This window comes from Acipenser ruthenus, chromosome 5, assembly GCF_902713425.1.
Source record: "Acipenser ruthenus chromosome 5, fAciRut3.2 maternal haplotype, whole genome shotgun sequence".
In the NCBI taxonomy this organism is placed as follows: Eukaryota; Metazoa; Chordata; class Actinopteri; order Acipenseriformes; family Acipenseridae; genus Acipenser; species Acipenser ruthenus.
The window spans coordinates 20,141,534-20,166,039 of record NC_081193.1 but is presented as its reverse complement, the minus strand read 5'-3'; the positions used below and the strand labels follow the sequence as shown (position 1 = coordinate 20,166,039).

At 36.2% G+C, this 24,506-nt stretch overlaps 1 protein-coding gene across 1 annotated transcript in view; it reads left to right on the top strand.

Annotated features, from left to right (window-relative positions):
- ak9 (adenylate kinase 9) overlaps positions 1–24,506 on the top strand; it is a 40,489-nt gene that overhangs the window by 2,561 nt on the left and 13,422 nt on the right. The window contains exons 5-24 of the mRNA XM_034003459.3: positions 174–270; positions 649–761; positions 1,504–1,677; positions 4,542–4,664; positions 5,371–5,445; positions 8,734–8,823; positions 9,066–9,205; positions 10,461–10,641; positions 11,615–11,759; positions 15,151–15,237; positions 16,063–16,098; positions 17,402–17,487; positions 19,172–19,319; positions 19,832–19,946; positions 20,471–20,562; positions 20,642–20,803; positions 21,257–21,463; positions 22,155–22,297; positions 23,001–23,204; positions 23,663–23,953. Of these exons, the coding sequence (XP_033859350.3) occupies positions 174–270; positions 649–761; positions 1,504–1,677; positions 4,542–4,664; positions 5,371–5,445; positions 8,734–8,823; positions 9,066–9,205; positions 10,461–10,641; positions 11,615–11,759; positions 15,151–15,237; positions 16,063–16,098; positions 17,402–17,487; positions 19,172–19,319; positions 19,832–19,946; positions 20,471–20,562; positions 20,642–20,803; positions 21,257–21,463; positions 22,155–22,297; positions 23,001–23,204; positions 23,663–23,953 (2,709 nt within the window). The remainder of the gene's footprint in view (positions 1–173; positions 271–648; positions 762–1,503; positions 1,678–4,541; positions 4,665–5,370; positions 5,446–8,733; positions 8,824–9,065; positions 9,206–10,460; positions 10,642–11,614; positions 11,760–15,150; positions 15,238–16,062; positions 16,099–17,401; positions 17,488–19,171; positions 19,320–19,831; positions 19,947–20,470; positions 20,563–20,641; positions 20,804–21,256; positions 21,464–22,154; positions 22,298–23,000; positions 23,205–23,662; positions 23,954–24,506) is intronic.

The following is a 24,506-nucleotide window of genomic DNA, read 5'->3' as shown; positions in this document are numbered from 1 at the left end:
TGGCAAGGGGGGGGGGGGGGGGGGGCGGTAAAAAAACTTAACTTTTCAAATTAAATCATTTTTTAATATTCATCTGAATTTTGGAAAAACATTTAAACTTAAAAATACATCTTTATTTCAGCACTAAGAAATTAGCCTGCAATTCTGTGTGTGTGTTTTTTTTTTCTTACAAGTTTATGGAGTTGCTTAATCAAGGACTAAGCATTCATGAAGAGCTGGTCATAAAGATTATTCTGGACAAGATTAACTCACCAGAAGTTGAACATCATGGTAATAAAGATTAACCACAGCATCTAATTCAGAATTCAATACAGCAGAAGATGAAGGCTGCAGATGCTATCAGAAGCAAAGTACAGATAATTGTTTTGTGTTGTTAATTCTGAATTTTGTACCACCACTTTGCAAGTAACAGTAATGTAAGTATTATTGAAAAAAAATATGAAACCTATTTAAAACAGTAATTAGAATATTTTAATTGTATTTTACCTTATAATATAATGATAGATTCTAGAACTGTGCAAGAATTTCCCAGAATATTTGCAAAAATTTCTCACCAACAACTCAACAAACATCCAAAAGCAGCAGATACTGAACAAATGGCACACTTGTTTAGTTCTTAAACCTCTATGAATTTGAACTATTTTGCAGGTTATGTTCTATGTAGCCTTCCTTCCATGTCAGAGGAATACCTTAAGATCTCAGAGCAGATGGAGCTGATAAAAAATCTGAAGCTGAAACCAGATTTCATCATAAACATTAAGGTAACATATTCATAATGCATTACACAGATCAGTTCTTTACATCTGCCATTGATGTGTCCTGAACTTTTTAAAATTTAAAAAATATCATTCCCTCACTGACTTTAACCAAGCTCCTATAATTCAGAGAAACCTAACAGACAAAGCAATATAACCCCCCCCCATATAAGTTCAGTATAATAGTTTCAAGCAAAGGTTTTTTTAAACTTAAATGATCATCTACGTAGTTACTGATCAATTGACTTTTCAGTATATGTGAGAGCTTGCCTGTAGCGGCAGGCAGAACAGTCAGAAAAGGTCCTATACTTCTTTTTGTTGTTGTTCCCTGTCTAATTTCCCATTGCAATAGGTCTCTTAGTTCTTTTAGACTGCTGCATCCTGGCACATGCAGGTAAGCTTTTATACTATAAAATCACTTTTGTACATGAAAATTAAACTTTGAACTTATTCAACTTAATTGTTATATTGGACTTTGCATAAAGAATCAATTTCAGGTATTCATTTCTTGACTGGATTGTCCAGGAATAAATCATTTAAGCTTTAACATTATGGCAGTAGTATTTGTTCAGCACACTAAGTGGAATGTTCCCAGATATGACAGTGTGTACATTAGCTATTTGAAAATGTTCCATCCGATTGTCCTTCAGTATCCTTACGTGTCAAACACAATCTTTTTCATCACTGTGTCAGTAACAGAGAGTGTATTTGTTCCTTATGAGTCCTTGATGCTTTTTAATTGAATTAGTGTCCTGACTATGACCTGTGTAATCGGCTGTCTGGGCAAAGGCAACATCCAGAAACAGGGCAGTTGTACCAGAAGGAACAGTGGGACCCTGAGAAAGTAGAGAAAAAGAAGAAAAAACAAACTGGAGAAATGGAAGAGGCAGAAGAGGAGGAAGAAGAAGAAGAGGAGCAGGAGGTATGCTCTGCTTTAAGATGTTTTGGGATATTAAGGGGTATGTGAGTGGCTCACCTGGTAAAGGTGCGGGCGCAGAATGAGTCATACAGTCAGGGGAGTGTCCTGGCTTTGCGCTGGGATTCACATTTGCTCTGGCTCCCCCACGGCTTAGGGAGGCAACACTTTAGAAACACTTTGAAAAAGCAGATTCTGAGTGAGTGTATAGTTCACAATTTGATTGCCAGTAACGCAGCAGGTAAAATGGTGATCTAGACCATTCAGCAGTACAACTAAAGCAGACTTTTAAACAGTGCTTTAGTGTACAAATGTCATATTTATTTTTAATGGGCCCCTCTTACACACTTTCAGTTTAGCACAATCAGGGAAGAAGTCTAAATGGTAATAATACTTCAATGTTGCTCCTCAATGTTCCTTAAATTTGAACAACACTTTTGGAGACAACCACAAAGAGAAACAGACAAAACTTTACTGCTGAGGTATTTTTATTTTTTATTTTCTGTTCACTTTTCAGACAAAACTGCTGCCAATACCTTACATCATCTTGATAGCATTTAAGCACTGCCTTGCAAAAGATTGCAAGCATGACCTATTTCCATTTAATAGATTTCCTTGAAAATTAATAGGAGTAAAGTTCATACTAAACTGTGTATTTGTGCAATATTTTATTAAAATTAGATAATTGATTCTACTTCTAATTTCAATCAATCAATCAATCTTTATTTGATATAGCACCCTTCACAATGAATTGTCACAAGGCACTTCACAGGTACAACATAATAGTAATTATTAATACTATACAAGCAATAGCAAACATTAAAACATTTAAAACAAAAATCAATTAAAATGCAATACAATACAATACAAGGTAAAACTATTAATATTAAGATGTGAATGATAGATTGTAGAAGTGTGTCATCAGTCGTGTTTTACAAGCTGCAACAGTTGGTGCCTCCCTTATGGAAACAAGCAGCCCATTCCATAATTCGAGGGCCCTAAAGCCAAATGCTCTACCACCAGTGTTCTTTTTTGATACCTTAGAGACAGTAAGCCTGGGATCGCAGTGGTCATCTTAGTATATATGGGATTAAAATATAATTTAAGTATGAAGGAGTCAAACCATTTAATGCTTTGTATGTAATAAGCATGACCTTAAAATCGACCCTAAACCTTACAGGAAGCCAATGTAGGGCTGCCAAAAGCGGCGTAATGTGGTCATGTCTTCTACTTCTTGTTAAAACCCTGGCAGCAGCATTTTGCACAAGCTACAATCGGGATACGGGAATACCAGAAAACAGAGCATTGCAAAAATCCAGTCTGGATGTTATGAAAGCATGCATCAGTCTCTTTGCATCTTCCATGGAAAGAAAGCGTCTTAGGATAGCAATATTTCTTAAATGAAAAAAAGACACTTTAGTTATTTTTCTAATATGAGTTTCAAATGAGAGATCTGGGTCAAAAATGACACCCAGATGTCTCATTTCAGACCTCAATTTAAATGGGAAGCTGTCAACTGCAAGAACATCTGAATTTGTACTGTTTAATTGATTTTTTGATCCCAATAACATTACCTATGTTTTATCAGAATTTAACAATCAATAGTTTTTTGACATCCATTGCTTAATGTCGGCCAAACAGATAGTAAGGATATTTGCGACTGAGTTGTCACTTGATTTAAGGGATAAATATAATTGGGTATCATCTGCAGGACTTCTGTTTGTTGGTTAGTTCAGCGATTTGTTCAGACCATCTTTACAGGCAAGATAAAAGACCTGTAATTTGGTATCGTTCCAGCTCACAGCATGCACGTTTAAGCTTCCGAGTTGTGTCATTAAACCACAGGGATGATCTTTTGAAGGCTATTTTTTTGTTTTAAGGGGTGCTACTATCCAAGATACTACTTAGGGTGGAGTTGTAGCTGTCCACCAGTACATTAACTGATCCTAAATGAATGGGTGCTGAAGTAGATAAAGCTTCCAAGAATTTTTCAGTAGTGGAGCAATTAAAGGACCGAGTTTTCTAGGGGTTTTATTGGGCTAGGTATTATTAGTTAAAAAATAATAGCAGAATGGTCTGAGATTGCAAGATCACTGATCGACACATTTTGGATGTCAAGACCATGGGTGATAATTAGATCAAGTGTATGACCATGAATGTAAATTGAGCCTGATACATGTTGAACAAAACCAACAGACTCAAGTAAACTCATAAAATCCTTTCCAAGGGAATCTCCGTCCATGTCAACATGTACATTGAAGTCACCCGGAACCACAATTCTATAATGTTTGACAGCGGGCATTGACAAGAGTTCACCAAACTCAGACAAGAACAGAGAGTTGGGTCTAATTTGAGAATGGAAATAAAGAATGTATGGCTATTTTGAGTGTAATTTACAAATTTTGTTCAAACTCAATATGAATCAGGTTGGCACCTAACTGTTGCATTTTACTAACTGTTATCCAAATCAGATTATCCAGATGTGTCCAAATCAGACTGATAATCCCTGACCTTGACCGAGGAGTCAAAGGTTTCCCACAATCCTTGTATATGATTCCATTTGCCGTTTGACAGTTAACTCTGTAACCCACTTTGTTTGTGAGATGCATAAGGAAAAGTTATTTTAGTTTTCTGCAGCAACTACAGATAAATATTGTGCTGGAATGGTGACCACAGGTTAATTTGTAGGTATTTCTTTACTTTGTTCATACTTTTGGACTAATATAACAGTTTCCTTTCCTGTTTTTACTTTTTTAACTATTATATTTATGTTGTATTTTGTTTATTTACTGTTTTTCTTATGGACTTCTGTTTACAAAAACTACCCTGTCCATAATGGTTATTTGTATTTTACAATGTTTTGTACTTAGGCAGAGGAAAGTGAACTCCAAAAAGAGAATGTTGCTCAATTTGTGAAACGGCCAGAAGATTTTTTGGAAAACTCAGAGAGAAGCATTGCACTTTATAAAGACACTTTACTCATTCCTTTAGAGGTAAGTACATGTTCATTAAGCAGTCTCACACATTTTTTAAAGTTTGAAAGTATTTTAATTGATTGTACTATAAGATTATAGTGTGGCCAAAACTTTGACTATTCATTTCTGGAAGAAGGATACTGACAAAAATAAAATGTATGCTGTTTGAAGGGGTTGGAAGTTTAAACAGTGTAATCAGATACATCTGTTTTACATCTACACAAAAACAACGAGCACTTGAGAAACAGAGGCCAATTAACAGTTCTCAGTTGGTGCAAAAGTCCCCAAAAAGGTCTAAATGGACATATACACTGCTCTGTGGTTTCAGTTGCTCATGCAACTTTTTCTTTTACTGATATATAAAACAGTTATACCCTTTAAATGCAACGTGTTATAATCTCTTGTTATATTTATTAACATATTACTTAATTCGTTAATTCAGAATATATAAATATTTCTAGCTAGTTTGCAGCTAGAACATCACAGCTAGGCCATTGAAGCAGCTGTTCATATAGAGTGCTTCACATATCTGCATATCTTTTACAGTATTATATCTGCATATATTTTACAGTATTAAGTAGAAAAAAAGAAGAAAAAAAAGAACCGCAAGAAGGGCGGGGTAGTTGTAATGTTGCTTGTGCTAATAAGAGGTAAACAATTTTAAATGTGTGTTATCAGTTCTTTTCAATGCATGAGATTTACCTTATTACTTTGTTCTATGCAGGATTATATGACTGATCATGATCCGCAGTACCTGATTGAACTGGACGGTAACATGAGTCCCAATGAGCTGTTTATGGTCAGTCCTGAGCTTTGTTCCAGGGTCACTATGTTTATTTTTTAACTGTATTTCATAACATTATTTCACACATTTTTTACAGAATATTTTTCAATAGGCTTTTATAAAATACAGCTGTGGCCAAAATATTTGCATCACCTAGAATTTTAGGATTGAAACATAATACAAATAAAAATAAACTATATGAACATAATTTAGATCTTTTATTTTAACATCATGTAATCAAACAAACTAGAAAATGATATAGCAAAAGTCTACCGGAAGATTTGTCACATTTTTCTATTTTTGTCTATGAAGCAAAATGAGTTCATTCTATAGAGTGATGCAAAACTTATGGCCATAGCTGTACATTGCTTACGCTGCCACAGTGATATTTTCTGGGGGCTGAAAAGACTGATAAAATTGATTTGCTATGCCTTATCACTATGCAATATAGATTGGTATGTTGTGTATTTTATTGTAACATAAAATATACCAATATGTGTGGGAAATAGAGAATAATGCATGGAGTAGTGTGTGATATGAGAATTGAATGCCCACCCAAGGGTGGACATTAAATTCTCATTTATCACACACTACCCCATGCAGTATTTTTTATAATCTGTGGTGAGCAATTTTATTTCCTGGCTGAGAAGTGAGTGAGAGAAGACAGTAACCATGCATGTGAGGTACAGCTGGAATTCCTTTCAGTTTGACAGCTCGCGCTGTTTCTGGTGTTAATGATGCGCTGTTTCTGGTGTTAGGGCAGCAGTGTGGAGTAGTGGTTAGGGCTCTGGACTCTTGACCGGAGGGTTGTGGGTTCAATCCCCAGTGAGGGACACTGCTGCTGTACCCTTGAGCAAGGTACTTTACCTAGATTGCTCCAGTAAAAAAAAACAACTGTATGAATGGGTAATTGTATGTAAAAATAATGTAATGTATGTAAAAAGAATTTGATATCTTGTAACAATTGTAATTCGCCCTGGATAAGGGCGTCTGCTAAGAAATAAATAATAATAATAATAATAATAATGAGCGCGTGTATTACGGGAAATACCAACTGGATGAGCCCATTGAAAAAATTGCTCACCAGTTTATTGCTGTGTAATGTTTTTGCACCATTTTAAGATTTGGGACATTTGAGGTGGAAGGTGCCATATAAATAACTGTATGATTTTAACATTTGAGGGTATATTGGAGCCTCTGTCCTTATGTTAAACATTCAGTTTTCCATGTGCATACACCTGTGGTTTGTGTTGGGTTCTACTTTTTCATGTTACTAATACTGTAGCTCAAAACTGAATTTATTTCACTGGTTGGTTCTGTAAGAATGCACACATTCTGCATAACATTGCTGTGGCCACTGACTGTGTACGAGGTCTCTTTGACAACAGTAGAGAAGCTGGAAGCTTTAATCAGTTCATACATCAGGAAATGGTTGGGAGTTCCACGCTGCCTCAGCAGAGTGGGACTTTATGGTAAAGGAATACTGCAGCTACCAGTCTCCGCTCTAACCGAGGAGTTTAAGTGCGCCAAGGTTAGACTGGAAATGACATTAGTAGAGTCACGCGACAAATGCGTAAGGGAGGCAGCACCTGTGCTGAAAACTGGAAGGAAGTGGGCGGCAAAGAAAGCTGTGGAGGATGCAAAGGCTGCCCTTCAAATTGGTGATATCATGGGGCAAGTTCACCATGGAAGTGGGGGTCTTGGTCTCAGTTCAGCTTCTCCTACATGGCACAAGGCAGCCCCAGTTCAACGGAGGAAGCTGGAAGTCAACAAGGTGCAAAAGCAGGAGGAGAGGATGAGGTGCATAAAGGCCATTTCCCAGGCCAAGCAGGGAGAATGGATGCGATGGGAGAGTGTGAACAATGCAAGATTGGCTGGCAAGACCTATGGTCAATGGAACAGAGCAGGATCAGTTTCCTCATCAGGTCAACATATGACTTTCTCCCATCACCACAGAACCTAAACCTCTGGGTAGGAGAGGATCCCTCATGTCCTTTGTGTTCATCACCTGCAACATTAAGGCACATTTTGACAGGATGTAAGGTGGCTCTTAGCCAAGGACGGTTTACTTGGCGCCATGACCAGGTGCTGCGATGTTTGGCCTTAGCATTGGAAGACAAGTGTAACATGACCAGTAAGTTGCCACCTGTACCATCAAAACATTACACACAAAAGACAACATTCCTCCGCCCAGGAGAGCAACCACCAAGAAAGGGTGTTAAAACCAATCCTCGCCCAGGACAACTGGAAGTTGCTAGAGACTGGAAAATGCTGGCAGATGTTGGTCAACGGCTTATTTTTCCACCTGAGATTGCCACCACTAACCTTCGACCAGATATTGTCTTGTGGTCTGGATCAGCACGCCTTGTTCACCTGGTAGAGTTAACAGTGCCATGGGAGGATGCTGTAGACGAGGCGTATGAGAGGAAGAAACTGCGGTATGCTCAACTAGCCACTGAAGCGGAACAGCGAGGAAGGAGAGTCCGGGTTTACCCAGTGGAGATGGGTTGTCGAGGATTCTCAGAGACGTCGTATTCAGTGGCCAAGAGTTGCGTCGCACAGTGAAGAACTTATCTGAAGCAGCAGAGAGGAGCAACAACTGGCTGTGGTTGAGACGGAAAGATTCTGGCTGTGGATCTCAAGCACAATTGAAAGAAAGAAACTCTGATGTACAGGTAAGTAAGCTGGGCTGAGTTGAGTGGGGGATGGAGGGGGGTGATGCTGGGACACCAGAATCACCGTCGAGCCCTCTTGAGGTGTTGTGGGCTAGTCGATGAAACACCGAGGATGGAAGGTGCCCACTTGAAGACCCCAGAGATGTACCCTACTTAGCTCAATCCAGACGGTTGTCATGCTGATGCGCTGGGGAGACCGCACTGTGGTTGATCCCCGGAGCCAGCATCGCAGCCGTTGTGTGTGCTGATGCACTTGGGAGGCAGTAAGCTGATCCCTGGAGCCAGCATTACACTTCAGCCATTCACACCAGACAGAAGGATATCTACATCATCATATGGAAGGAAACGCAAATGGATGGAGACACATATGGATCGCATTAGTTTACTGTAAAGCTACGTCTTAGTTGGTGCTATCTTGCTGAGAGCCGAGTTCAAATCAGCATGAAGTTTTAACATCTACTCTCATGTAATGGAAATCATAATGAAATGTAACCAAATGAGCCATGCTTTCTGACTATATGTGATAAAGAATGTCTTATTAATATAGCTTAATAAATTACTGTGTACTAGCTTAGGCAGTTTTCTCCATTGCCACTATGAAATTGTCAAACCGCTTATTTCCTGGCAGTCAGTAATATCCCGACTGGAGTCCATGGGTCTGAGAAGTGTGGCGGTGGCAGTCAGATTACTAGAGTCTGAGGAAGAGGAGATTGATACTGTAAGTGGAATGGGCAGTATCAAATATTTATAACCATAAAATGTTTGTATTTTTATTTCTATACAATCTCTACAAGATCAAACTGTATTTTTTAAGTCTGTTTTAAAAACATTGTGTATGTCTCAATAGTGCCAGCTAGTGGAAGTGATTGTATTTGCAATAGTTCTTTAGTCAGTAGTCATATGCATTTACTTGGCAGGCATTTCATTTAGCGCTATCTGTTGCATTGTTTTTGCACACAGGAAGAGCTGTTGAGAACCCTTTCAGCCAGTAATATGGTGGCTCCAAGATACAGGTGGCGAAGGAGTCGGTGGGGTCGGGCCTGCCCTGTAGCTTTGAAACAAGGACACATCATCATGGGAAAACCAAATTTCTCTGTTGGGTAAATTGCATTTCATCCCTCTTAATGCATGATCTTTAAGACAGTATAGACACCCTACCAATACTTTGTAATTTAAATGAGAAAGTGATGATAATGTCATTCGTGGGTCAAATGAGGACAAGCCTCTGTGCATTTTTTATTTAAAATAGAAACATGCAGTTATGTCAGAAAGAAGTGGTGAATTATAAACATAACTCTTTCCTGAAATGGTTCACCTAATATTAAACCCTCTTAAAACATGTTAAAATGACAATATTTATGAAGAATATTATGTATTTAAGGGTTACATAGTACATTGTGGTGTTTATATTAAATGCATTACTTTACCTTAGTAGTGTGCTGTATTGCACGTACCACAGCAGTATATTTCTTTCAATCTAGATCATTTTTATATATTTATTTCATGCCATGGCATACATCAGCTGGGGAATAAAAAACTCTGAAGCATTTAGCTTAAGAAAGAAGATTTGGCTTGGCTTCATTGTGTATCCAAATCATGCTTCCTCCTACAACAACACTGCTGGTTTACTTTTCCCCAAATTGTCATGTATTTCAATCAGAGCATCAGCCCAGCTGGCCCAAAAGCATTTATTATTATTATTATTATTATTATTATTATTATTATTATTATTATTATTATTATTTATTTCTTAGCAGACACCCTTATCCAGGGCGACTTACAATTGTTACAAGATATCACATTATTTTTTACATACAATTACCCAATTATTCAGTTGGGTTTTTACTGGAGCAATCTAGGTAAAGTACCTTGCTCAAGGGTACAGCAGCATTGTCCCCCACCTGGGATTGAACCCACAACCCTCCGGTCAAGAGTCCAGAGCCCAGAGCCCTAACCACTACTCCACATAGCATGGTTTGTATAACCACACAGTGTCAGAAAAGAAGTAGTTCATACTATTGGTTAAGAAGAGTGCAAATTAAATTCAGCCAAGAAAGATGCTTATCCAACTGTAATGAAAAGGACATTCTTTAACACAAGATAAACAGAATATCAGAATCTGGGAGTACACTGTATGGAGGCTGTCTTTGCGGCCATCTGTTTATATGTCGCACTACATTTTTACATATATGTGGAGAATCACTTATCTAATTGTGCTGTACTGTGAGTTCTTTAGTGCAAGGTATTGAGAATATCACATTTACATTTTTGCTTATACATATGTATTTACAGGTGATGTATGTCACATATTTGCTTATTTAAATTATTGTTTTTATTCTTACATTTTATTTACAGGTTCCTGGATAAAATATATGTGCTTTCAACCCAAGAAGCCATGGACAAATTTATGTCAAACCCCCGGCCATACCTCCTGCCCCCCATGCCTAGGCCCCCCTGTAAAGTAGTGGTTGTGGGACCACCATCCTCAGGAAAAACAACACTTTGCAATTTAATTGCAGAAAAATACGGTGCAAAGGTAGTTATAAGTGAACACAGAAACTGGTAAAATGATACATATATCCTGTTAAAAGATTAACTCCCTCATTCAGTGTTCATCTCATTCAGTTTGTTTAGATACAGTGCATATTTGAAATATGAGTATTCTAGATATGAATTCTCGATAAACCGTTTACATGCTACTGGAATTTGAAATTTACATACAGACATTTTGCATGACCACAGAATAACCAAATAATAAGACTAAAAATTAAAGATGTTGTTTTAAAAAAAATATATTTGCATTTTTAATGTTGTAATGTTAAATATATATATATATATATATATATATATATATATATATATATATATATATATATATAGAATAAAACTAACTAGTTTAGGGCTGTTCTCTCAAGGAACATATCTATGCCATGTGAGAAGAAATTACCATATTCCTTCAAATTTAAGACGCACTTTTTAAACCAATTTTTTCTTCCCAAAAATTGCCTCTTAAATTCGAGTATAGTGATGCGTGTATTAAAATCAGCAACAAAAGATGTGACGCCCGAGTACACAAACAGCAACGTGACTGACTGCCGAGAAAAGACAAATAAAAACTTTACTGCCCAATCTCAAATAATCCATGACATACAGGCAGCCATTTTCAAAGAAGTGGGAGTCATTGTCTGGGTGAAGTCAAGTAATTAAGAGGACTCCTCCAGCTCAGAGGATGATGACTAGGAGAGATTTGTTGTTGTTAAGGCATGTTAATTTACCAATATACAATATCCTTTACCAATATGCCTAATAGACAAGTTTGTAGCATTTCATTGTTTTATTTTTTCCTCAAATTGAGGGTGGGAAATTTGGGCTGCGTCTTAAATTTGAGGGAATACGGTATGTAGCTGCATTGACAATAACAAATCTAACAAATATTACAAGGCCTATAAAAATATCTTAATTATAATATGTAAAATGTAACTGCATTTCTTTTTACCCCACACATTAAGGTTGTGGACATGGAGAAGCTGATCCAGACCCTGCTGACTGAAGAGCGAGAGAAGAGCCTGAAGAAGGTCACAGAGATGACACTGCCTGTTGCACTTGGAGAGGTGATGGAGAACCATGAACAACAGGTGATAAACGGCCTGACAGGTAAGTCCAAGGAAAACCACAGTGGAACTTCTCATTACTGCCCTATCATTGTAGTTTTTTCTTTTTTTTTTTTTTTTTTTAAAGGATTTATCATTAGTTTCTTGTTGATAAAATGAAGTGAACCTTGTTTTCATCCATTTGAAGCCCCTGATAAGACGTGCTTTGTTTTGTGAAGCTAGATGAAATGAATTATTTCTCAGATGAAATCACAAAACATTTTTTTTCCGTGGTAATTTAGTGAAATATTAGATTTTATTTAGCATGTTGATACATGTTTATGTCTGCAATGCTCTTATTTAGTCTGCTGCACTCTGTGAATGTGGCTCGTAATACCGTATTCATAAAGCACATATGACTGCTTGCCAGAAAGGGTCCATCTAACGATTGCTTTTGGATTGTGTCCTGTAGCCACAGGAGATGTTGAAGCAGCTAAGATCCTTTCACACCAAGCATGTTGTGTCAAAGCATCAGCATCCAGTGTAACATTCGGTTTTGTAGATTACTGTACATACCAGTCATGTAGCGTAAAACAGATGGCATCTAACATCGTTCCCATTTGCTGTCTTATTATATACTGAGCATCAGAAGAAACTTATCACTTATATTTGAGCATCAACAGAAACGTATCACTTATATTTGAGCATCAAAAGAAACGTATCACTTATATTTGAGCATCAAAAGAAACGTATCACTTATATTTTTATATTTGAGCATAAAAAGAAACTTAGCACTTATATTTGGATAAAATTCACTAGATGTGATCGAAAAATGACAAACTGTGTTTTAGAGCAAGTGCAGTGACTTTTTATTCTGCTTATTTAACAATCATGAAGATGCTGCAAAATGATCTGTCAAGTTTCTTTTGATGCTCAGTATATATATATCAAAAGTCAAAATGTATCCTTTCGTGCACAACAATGCTTCAGTATACAAAGGTGCTGACCACAGTGAGGTAAAAGTCAATGGTACAAGTGATTGTCTCTTAACTTACTCCAATAAATAGGGAATGGTCCTTCAAACTTCAGTTTCCCATCGCTCAGGATAATCGAGAAAGCTAAGGTCGCACATTCCGTAATGTTCCTTAATGATACACACTAAATCAAAGATTAAAGATTCTTTTCATTTTATTTAGTCAAACAGGAGATTTAAAAGTACACGTCCCCAATGCGTTTTGACTCGAACGAGTCTTCGTCAGGTGGTGAATACAATGATCAAATATGAGCAGCAACTCTCTTTATACAGGTCATCGTTAATTACATTCAATCATAGTATCAATTAACAAGTTAATGGCAAGTTTAAATCTTAATACAACACTTTGTTAATACTTATTTCGTCTCTTCATTTAATTGATAGATGACTAGCCCATACTTTTTCAATTAAAATCAAACAGCACTTAGGTAGAAGCCAACCACTCACATATATCAAAACATTCCAATTACATTCATAATCTAGCAATTGCATAGTCTAAAATTATTATTGCGAATAGCTGCCTTATGTTCCGCTATCCTTGTTTTTAAATTTTGTTTCGTTTGAACGATATATACTAAGCCACAAGGGCATTTAAGTATGTAAATGACATGAGTTGTATTGCAATTGATGAAACCTTGTATTTTGTTTTTTTTACCTGTATGTGGATGGTTAAAATACTTAGTATTAAGAGTATTGGAGAATTGCACACATTTACCACAACGATAATTACCATGTCTAATTGCCGTTAGCCAATTGTCACTGGGAGATGATACACAGAAGAAACAATTGAATCTTTTATGTTTCTGCCTCTTTTAAAACAGAATCTCGTCAGAATAGTTGATAGTACACCCAGATTAGGGTCATATTTTAAAATACTCCAATGTTTCAAAATGATTTTTTGGATTTCATTGGAGATATGATTGTGTTCCATTACAAGCATCATTCTTTCTTTCTTTGGTTGGTCATTATTAACGGGTTCTATTAAATCTATTTGTTTCAGTTGTTCCACTTTGTTGTATGCCAATTTTAACGTTGTATTATTATAACCTCTAGATCGAAATCGATTCTGCATATCCAATGCTTTAGTTTCATAATCTAATGAGTTACTACAAATGTGTTTCTAAATGTAACAATTGCCCACAAGGTATGTTAGAAATTAGGTGTTTTGGATGATCACTTTTCACATGTAAAATCGTGTTACTATCAGTTGTCTTAGGAAAAACAGAAGTGTCTAGAGTACCATTGCAATTTATTGAAATTAGTACATCTAAAAAATGTATTTGTGATTGACTATATTCCATTGTAAATTGAAATTATTTGAATTAATGTATTCACTAAACATAATCAATTCAGCTTCAGATCCAGTCCATACCATCAAGATGTCATCAATACATTGTTATCGTAGTTGTTACAATTAACTACATTTGTGTTAAGATCGAATTATTTTTTATTTAACAAAAGTATTATTTACAAATTCAAGGCACAGCAATGGGGTCATCCTTTGCACCTAACTATGCACATGTATATATGGGATATTGGGAACGCCTGTTTATTAATGACAGATCCTCCTACACTCCTTTGCAAAACACGCTTTTCTGGAAATGACATATCGATGACATCTTGATGGTATGGACTGGATCTGAAGCTGAATTGATTATGTTTAGTGAATACATTAATTCAAATAATTTCAGTTTAAGATTTACAATGGAATAGTGTAAATCGTGCAGGGCAGCAGTGTGGAGTAGTGGTTAGGGCACTGGACTCTTGACCGGAGGGTTGTGGGTTCAATCCCCAGTGGGGGACACTGCTGTTGTACCCTTGAGCAAGGTACTTTACCTAGATTGCTCCAGTAAAAACCCAACTGTATAAATGGGCAATTGTATGTAAAAATAATGTGATAACTGTATAATGTGAAATAATGTATAATGTGTATAATGTGATATCTTGTAACAATTGTAAGTCGCCCTGGATAAGGGCGTCTGCTAAGAAATGAATAATAATAATAATAATAATAATAATAATAAATCACAAATACATTTTTACCACTTGACAAAGACTTGTTCAAGCCGAAATGCGTCGTGGACGTGAATTTTTAAATGTCCTGTTTGTCTAAATAAAATGAAAATAATATTTAATCTTTGAGTTAGTGTGTATCATTAAGGAACATTACGGAGTGTGTGACCTTAGCTGTCTTGAGTCATGGAAAACTGAAGTCTGAAGGACCATTCCCTACTTATTGGAGTAAGTTAAGAGACAATCACTTGTACCATATATACATTGTGGCAAAGCAACCAAAGGCATTGGATTGTTAGCAGTCAATCAGGAAGCAGGAAATCTCCAAGTCATTTTATAAACACAGTTATATGATTATATGAAAATTTCAGCTTTCAAGATATCAACTTTCTCTTTTGATGTCCCACAGCAAATGCAGATGGTGTATCGACTATACCAGATGAGCAACAGGGAGATACAAAATCAGTTTCATCAAGTGAAAAAAGTTTTAAACAAAGTAAGTTTCCAGTCAGTTTCAGTGAGTTTTTCATCATTTGGTAAAAAATGAAAATGGTGCAGTAAACGGTTACGGTACACTTAACTCACACACTGAAAAACATAAAATTCTGCCACAGTTACGGAGGCGAGGAGAGCAGAGCAGAGCACTTTGAAAATCAGATATAGGCTTTACTTTCTGTGAGGTTGCCGAACAGTTGCAGTAATGGTGAGCAGAAAGCAAGGCAAGAAGTCCTAGATGGAAGATACAATATTATAACTTTTATTATCAAAACAACAAAAAAAACAAAACAAGGATAGATGTGGCAAAATAAACAGAGCTCTTCAAAAGTAAAAACAATAGATAATTAATAGGGTTAAACTCGGCTTTAACAAAGGATTAGCTTGCCTTTAGCTTCTCCAAACATCAAAACAGTTATAGAGTTGACATCGTCACTACTTCAAGATCAAACTACAATAACAAACCCCCTGCTGCCTAGGTGAGCTTATTTACACCTGACTACCATCAGCCCTGCCCTCTAAACTCATCCAAGTGAGAGGGGAATAATTATTTCAAAATATTTTGTAATTTACATACTTTACAAATAAAGCACAATTCGATGGCCATTAGATTTTCATTTCTTTCTGTTTACTAATATTTCTAACATAGGTATTTTCCTATACCGGTACCACTAAATTTGAATTCTCCCTGTGTATTTTGTATTTTAAAACACAACCCCTCCTGGAATATTCTTCCAACAAAAGTGTGCACCCATTCACTAAAAGAATATGCACATTTTGCTGTGTTTACACAGATTACTAACTTTTCTTTCTTTTTTTTTCACAGGTCTCCCGGCAACAACACCAACACCCCTTCCTACCGGTAAATACACTGATTTACATACTTTTGCAATATGTGACATATGGTTTAAATGTACAATTCAAAATTAAAAGTACAAGCAGTTAGTACAGTAATGTTTTGTACCAGTCCTTGTATCACTGTTCAGTCCTTCTAAAACAGCGATGAAACAGCAAAGTTAGCTTCTGTTGTTTTTAGTGAGGGTTGGAATGAACCACTCCCTCACACTTTCCAAAAACATGCATCATTTATAAAAAAAAATAATTAAAAAAAAGTATGTTTAGTTTTATGTTTTCATATTAGGTCTGTATTGTATCCTTTTATAAGGTTATTCATTATGTCCATGTGCACAAGTCCATGAAACAGGGCGAGGCGACTAGCATATCGTTTTTTAAAAGGTTTGTTTGTGTTGGTATTTCAATCTGGATTTTTTTGGGGGCTTTTTTTAGCTTTTTTTGTGGTCTGTCTGGGTTATAGTAATACTATTTATGTCTATGCCTAGGCAAGGGGTAAAAAATAAACAGCAGTTAATTTGTTACATTACATTTTGTTGAAATCCAAAGCAATAGTATATCTTGTACATCATGTAATGGGCAGTGCTTTTACCTTAACAAAGGTAAGATATATTTTGAGTTAAAAAACAGGCATTGTTTTCTTGAGCTGTTTTGTTGTGAGATGGTGTCTCTGATGTGCTTACAGTCAACATCTATTTTATGTATCCAGTAAATACTTTATCCTGCTATTTTGTCACACAAAGAACCTACAGTACTGTTTTATTATACAGACGTTGAAAATAAAAGCAATAGTATATCATCCAGTCTGGAAAGGTAAGATATATTTTGAGTTGCTTGTTAATAAAAAGCCTGAGTTTTTTTTTTCTTGTGCAACAGTATCTTTAAATTCAGTCTTCCTTTAATTGTTTTAGTTGACCTAAAATAATCTGGTTAAAGTGGTCTCCACTTCAACTGTGTATATGAACCACCCCATCACAAACTATCCCATACAATTTGATAATAGATAATAAACGTCTTGCTTAAGAAGAATTAAACTTACACATTTGGACTTCAAAATGATTAAAATATTTGTTTAATAAACATTGAAACACTGTATGGCCACTTTGAGTCAGAAATTAATTTTTCTGGTGCTTAGGTACTGTGATGTTGACTGATGACTGCTGATACTTTTTCACTGTTTCAAAAATGGATATATAAAACTATGTATACAATGTAAGAACAAAACAATATTTGTATACATCAATAAATCCAATAACCTAGACTTAAGCTGGAGCACTAAAGACATTACACACAGATTTATTTTTTTTTAATAGATGAAGTCATCAAGAATGAGATGCAGCTTCCGATTACATTTTCGGTTGAAGCCTATATAGATACACTGGAAAAGGCCATCCATCAGGTAAATTTTATTTTTATTCCATGCAAGGTCAGGAAGTTATCAACACCACTGTAACTGTTTCTCTATTGCAGAAAGTTAACTGTTCCAATATTTAATTCTGCCGTTGCACTTGAGTGAATGCAAGGTAAATTACAAAATTAAAAAAATCACCCGTTGGGTACAATTTTTAATTCCATTCATATACTTGTAGGTTATCAGAACCTCAAACAACTGTATTCAGGTAATTTAAACAGCAGCTTTCAGAGCAGTCAGAGCAGCTTTTCCTATATCTGTGGCAACTTTCTGAGTTCTGTGTCCTGCCATTTGGCCTCTCCCTGGCGCATCACACGTTGTCCAAGTGCATGGACACTACACTGGGCAGCAGTGTGGAGTAGTGGTTAGGGCTCTGGACTCCTGACCGGAGGGTCGTGGGTTCAATCCCAGGTGGGGGACACTGCTGCTGTACCCTTGAGCAAGGTACATTACCTAGGTTGCTCCAGTAAAAACCCAACTGTATAATGGGTAATTGTATGTAAAAATAATGTGGAAAAAATAATGTAATTGTATGTAAAAATAATGTGATATCTTGTAACAATTATAAGTCACCCTGGATAAGGGCATCTGCTAATAAATAAATAATAATAATAATACTGCTATACTCTTATAACATCAAATAGGCTTGTTCTCAAAGGCTTACCTCATTGTAAAATTTAAAACAGTCTCATCAATTTATTACGGAGCCCTATTTTCAATCGATGCTAGGTTAAAGGCACATTTTCTGAAATTAATTGAACAGTCCTTACCAGTAAATGACATTAATACTAGAAAATGTGTCTTTTCTCTGGTACTTAAAGATAAATGGGGGCCCTTATAGCCATATTCAGAAACAACACTTGAGTGTTAGTGCTCATCTAAGTGTGCCAAGTTCATTTTCAGAAAGCACTCTTAAAATCATTCCTTAAATCTTACGTTATGTGCACGCCAGTCGCTGTATAGGCGTGCAAACAAGCACATTTTATATCTAATGTGTATTTTCACTTCGAACATGATACCTGGTATTACACACCTCTTCTTGTGAGCCATGCATTCAGTTGTCTTGCACTTCCTTGGTCATTTATATGGTCTCCACCCCTTCAACACTTCTTTGCTGTCATTAACCAGGTTTCCTAACCTGCCTTGACCCTGAAAATGCTGCTAAAATGAAATGACTAAGAAAGTGAAACAGTAATGTACTTCCTGAGTAAGGAATGCAAACCGAGAACTTTATTTAACCTTGTACAGTGACAGTTTTTCTTGTTTTGGAAATGTGTAACATTTGTTTCTCTCAAAACTGCACATTTGAGACCTATATAGCGAATGTAAATGTTGGACAGATAAGATTTATGGAAATGTTTTGTTTGCTACAACTACTTTAAGTGGGCATTAGTGTTTTTGATTCTGAAGTTGGCAGTAAGTATTAGATTTATAAAGCCTTGTGTTGTTATGTTTAAGGGGTAATAACAAAGGCTTAAAAATAACTCTGGTCAGCATTACAGCTTTTCCTGCAAGTCCTGCACTTTTTTATTTGGTTGAGGGAAAAATGATAAGGACTAGGAAGAAAGTTGTAACGCTTTTGAAAGGTAAGAAAAAAAATTGACGCCTGGTTATTACCTCTTTTAAATTGGGTGAGATAAGTAATCCAAATTGCATGCATTTTTATATTTAGACTAGTGAAGAACGAGGTACCGAAGTTCCAATTGGAGGAGGATGGGTGTTGGATAACTTCCCAAAAAGCAAAGCTCAGTTGATATTGATGCAGGAGAGGGGACTTATGCCTGATTGTTTAATCTGTTTGAGAGACAGTGAAGATGATGGTAGGTACCCCAATCCAGTTTAAGGACATAGCAATAGAAACTGCTTTAGTAAAACAAGAAATATAATGAAGTACCAATGGTTCATCCTGTTAAGTCTTCTTTTCTTACTTAGGGCCTCTTAGTTGTTTCAGTGAAACTGCGTGTTCTCTGTTTTTGTACACATCTTAACACCATATAAGAAGTGCATTCAAATTAATAAAAGATTAATTATCAAATTAGTTCATTATTTCATTTTACCTTCCAATACTGTGATTGGGCACTCCTAAATTAGAGGTATAGGCACTACATGTATCATTATTAATATTATATGCTGTACTTGGAGACAACAGTTTCCCTCATTTGTATAACACACAGATTTCACCTCAGATTTTACCAACTTGGATCACTATTATTGCTTTGTATAATCAATGTAGATGTTGCTTATTATACATGACTGCAGAGGTTAAAGAAAAAGTACACACATATATGTATAAAACTACCATGATTTGATAACCATATTTTGTCTTTTCCAGGTAAGTATCTCCTTAGAAGACTTTATTTACTGAATCAGGATCAGATTAATTCTGCCATTTTGGAAAGACTGAAGGAAGAAAGAACAGCGAGAGTACATGAAGCAAGGGAAAGACAGTAAGTCCTTCTTGTATTGAAGCATAATTTCTACAAGGCACTACAAAACTTGCAGTCAAAATGAAATATAACATTGGCATTATACATCATATAAATGTCTTCCAATTTCCTTTAAGCGTTCTATTTTTATATGCATGGTTTATGGTTATATTTTCTTTGAATAGACTTTATTGATCAAATGTTCAAATACAAATGAAAAATGAGCAATGTAATACTTGTAACACTGGACTTGGTAAACAATAAAATAAAATGGATGTATCACCATCTTATCACCATCTTTAACTGATACAGTTGGTACGTTAAGTAACTGAGTAGCTCAGAGCGAGAATTCTAACACTCACTCAGATCATAGATTAAATCTGCTCTGTAGCTCTGAGCTGCTCAGGGGGAGTGGAACTGAGCATGCCGTTACTTGGGCTCTTTCACTGAGCTGCTCTGAGTGGCTCACTTAACTCACCCACTGTCTTTGTTTCATGATCAGGTAGTATCTTGAGCAGGTAGTTACTTGTGCTGTTTTATTGCAGACAAACAAAGTTGGAGGCTTTAAGAGAAGCAGAGCTGAGGACGGAGGAAGATAAGCAGGGCAAGCTTGAGGCAGTAGAGGAGTTATCAGAAGGTAAAAGTCCATTACTCTTTGTAAAATACAGGACATTAAAAAAATAAAAGTACTACTACTACCTTGCTTATATCAACAGAACAAGATATAAAAGAACATTCACAATCAGAAACAGATGACAACCTGTCACAAACCGACGCAGATAGTTCACAACTTGAGACACAGTCTGAGGTGGAACCGCAAGCCAAGACTGAGGTTGAACCGAAGTCTGAGGTGGAAACAGATCTTGAGGATGAACCAGGTTAGATTCTCACTTTCAGAATAAACAGAATCTAGAGATTCAGGTCAGGAACCTGAGCACTTTCTTTAACTTAGTGTAGTACCAAATATCTTGTTTTAAATAGAATACATGTTTGCTATAACGTGTGTTTCATTCAAAACTGCACATTTGAGACCATGTTAATGCACAACAGGTAAGAAATGTGAAATTATTGTGCCAGCTACAATCACTTTATCATTACCAGGCTAAAGAAGATTGAAGGTCTTTATGCTGACTGAACAAGGGAATGAAATGTGATTGGAAAAGTATGACAGTGGCATTAAAATAAATGTTATTTAGTTAAAAGTTTTACTTTGAAACGTACTAGTAAAAGTTACTATTGTCTGCTTTTTTATCCATGTTATAATTAAGTGTTAAAAGTTCTGGAGGAAGTAATTATAGTTTATAATTGTAGTTTAACTTCGTTATGCCTAGAAATTACTTTGCCCCCGATTTTGGAAGATGGTTACCCAGAGGTCACAGAGATGGAAAAGTACAAACTTCAGGTGAAGAACTTCATATTGGAGTGGCAGACCATGGAAAGCATTTTAGCAGGAACCTCTTCCGTCATGCCCACACTGTTGGAGATTGCTGGGAAAACCCCTCTGACTTTACTCAGTGATGCAGTCACCAAAATTGAGAGTAAGTAGAAGCTGTGGCCTTGACATGTCCTTGCAGGCATATTTTCCAGTTATTTAAAGCAAGAAATTCACTACATGAACATTTCCCAAGCTAAACTGAGGGAACTATTCTGTAGTCGTTGTTTGCAATTGTTTTGATGGCTTCTATTAACTTCGATAAAATGTAATAATAATAACACAATTATAATTTAACTTTTCTTGATTAAAGTAACTCAAAGTACTATACTGTACGCAGTCAAGTAAAGCATGTGGTTAGACATACAGTACAATACAGTACAGCAGGTTAAGCAATTCAAAACATTAAGGTTGCATGACATAACAGTATGAAAATGCCAATACTTGCTTCTTGTTGTTGTACCCAGTTTTACAACTGTCTTGTACTGAGGTACTAGTCTAGTGGCCATCGAGATCCATTCTAGTCCAGGTCTTTACTCCAAGAAGGTCCAAAATTAGTTAATTGAAGTAGCTAAGGGTCAATGATCTCATTTAGGACATCATTAGAACAAAAACCTGAATTAGAATGCATCTAGAGGCCACAGTTTTGCACCACTGGTGAAGTCTTATGATGACAGTTAAGTATTAGAATGTGATCAATTCTGGATCAAAGTTCATGTAGCCAGCTGACTCACTACTTGAGGTCCGTGGGAAAGTCCTTAGATGTGTGAGATCTAACAGCACATGTACCTCGACAGTGCCTTTAAAGTACAAAGCCTGGGAGATGACAGGGGTGGATCTGGATGAGGAGGAGGAAGATGCCCAGGCAGCTGCTGAGGCTGAGGAGCAGAACTTGGAAGAAGAAGAAGAAGAGGAAGAAGAAGGCAAAGACGAGGCAGAGGTCAGATATCAAAAGAATTGTAATTAGGTCAATGTTTGTATTTGCTAGTTTTTGACCTGTTGTTATGGGTGGTCACACAGAAAAATATAGAAACAAGAAATAACCAAGCAAGGGTGCATTCTTACATACTTTGTTATGATTGCTATGGGAGGAGCTGTGTTTTTCTTCCTTGGGCAAGACCTAAAGAAATCAGCTGGTGAGCTTTAAATAACCTTTTGGAAGAACTTCAATATTTGTGAAAGAAAGCATTTACAGTATCACTATATTATGCTATACTGTATAACATTTGTTGTACTTTTGGGATCAAAAATATATACAGTAGTTGTGTCCCAAGAGGCTTACCTAGTAAAAGCACTGGAGTGCAGGTTAATGAAACATTTCAAATTGAGTAGAAAAAGTAGGGTAAAAAGGATCAGAAATTGATACAAAAAAAAATCTATGAATCTATTCATTAATTAAAATATGGTTGGTGAAATGTAATATCCAATGCACTGTTGTGGAATTGAAGTTACCAGTGGAGTTTAAGTTACTTAAGTTGGATACATTAAAGATTTGATAAAACTGAAGAAAATTATTAGTAAACTTGGAAAAAGATTGTCGAAACGTCAGGAAACACTTGTCTGTTACCTTTCTTTAGTTTTACTCTAATCACGACAAGGCAATGGTATATTGACAGTGGTTTGTAAACTTTTTTTTCATGTAGAAAGAAAGCCCTTCACAAAGGAACATGGGAGACAGCAAGCACTTCTGTCCAGTAACTCTCAAGGAGAAAAACATATTGTTTCCATGCACTGATGAATATGCTGCCAAGTATAAAGAAAAGGTTTACTATTTTTCTAGTAGTGAAGCCCGGGAAACTTTCCTGCTCAACCCTGAGGTGTATGTGGCTAAGACCGAACCACTCAAAGTAAGCGATCATGAAAACTATAGAATTGTAAATGGTTTAAAAGACAAAAAAATGTAAACCAGTACACTTAATTTTTAGTATTTCAACACCTGTACTGTACATTACTACGTAAAAGCATATAGACCCACAATAAATATTTGATTTACAGTAAGATGACAAAGAATAATATTTTATTGCAATGTAATTTTAATACTGTCTTAGCAATGGAAAGCATCGTTTTGAGTTATGAAATAGTCATACAATTTCAAATTGAGTCTTAGTTGCATGTTATTTTTAAAACTATTGTTATAATGTTTTACTGCATATAGATGTGATACTCAACCAGTTACTATTTTTTGTTTTACATCCCAAAAATTGACATGAAATGTCATTTTTTATTATAGGTAGATAGTAGATAAATCTGTCCTTTTTTAATAGGTTTAATTTTTTTCCCCCAATATTAACCATTATTCGATCAGGCCCCTCCAGTGAGAGTGTTTCTTCTGGGTGCACGTGGCTCTGGCAAAACAACCCATGGTAAGTGGCTGGCCAACAAACTGAGCATCTTCCATATCCAATTCAAAGAATGGCTGCAGGAGCGCATCATGTTTAAAACTCAGAAAAAGATCAGGCCTACAGATGAAGAGGAGCAGGCCACCGATGAAGAGGAGGAGGTGCCCCAGGACCTGGTGGACATGCTGGCCGCTCGAGGTTTGGAACTGCCTGCTGAGCTTAAGTCTGAGGAAAAGCAAGAGGAAACTCCAGCTGAGGTAAAGATCCGTTACCTTACCTCTTCCTTCGATAGTTTTTCAAACTCAGGTTGATGTACTAAAGTGTTGTGCCTGTCACAATAGTTGCAAACCAGTTGCAAACGAGTCAGAAGTCTAGGGTGAAATGTACAAAACATGTGCAATGCTGTTAGCGGCTTTTTAGGGGATATATAATTATAATGAGATGTACTAAAGCTGCCGACAATTGCGACACTTACAATTGCATCAATTTGTTAAGAACTTTTGAAAGCATGTTTTAAACAGGTATCTCTAAATCATTAAAATATCTCAAAATAACTTCCTGTTCATTTGGAGATACCTCAATCATTTCGATATATCTTAAAATAACTTCCTGTTCATTTAGAGATCTCACTAAATCATTTTAAGATATCTCGAAATAATTTCCTGTTCATTTAGCATTATCTACAAAATGGTTTATTTACAGATATCTCAAATTCATTTAGGGTCAGCTATTGTCGCCTGTTTTTTTACTGTTGCTAGATGTGTGGCTATAACTCGTTAACTATAAAGGTTACAGGTACATGGCATACAT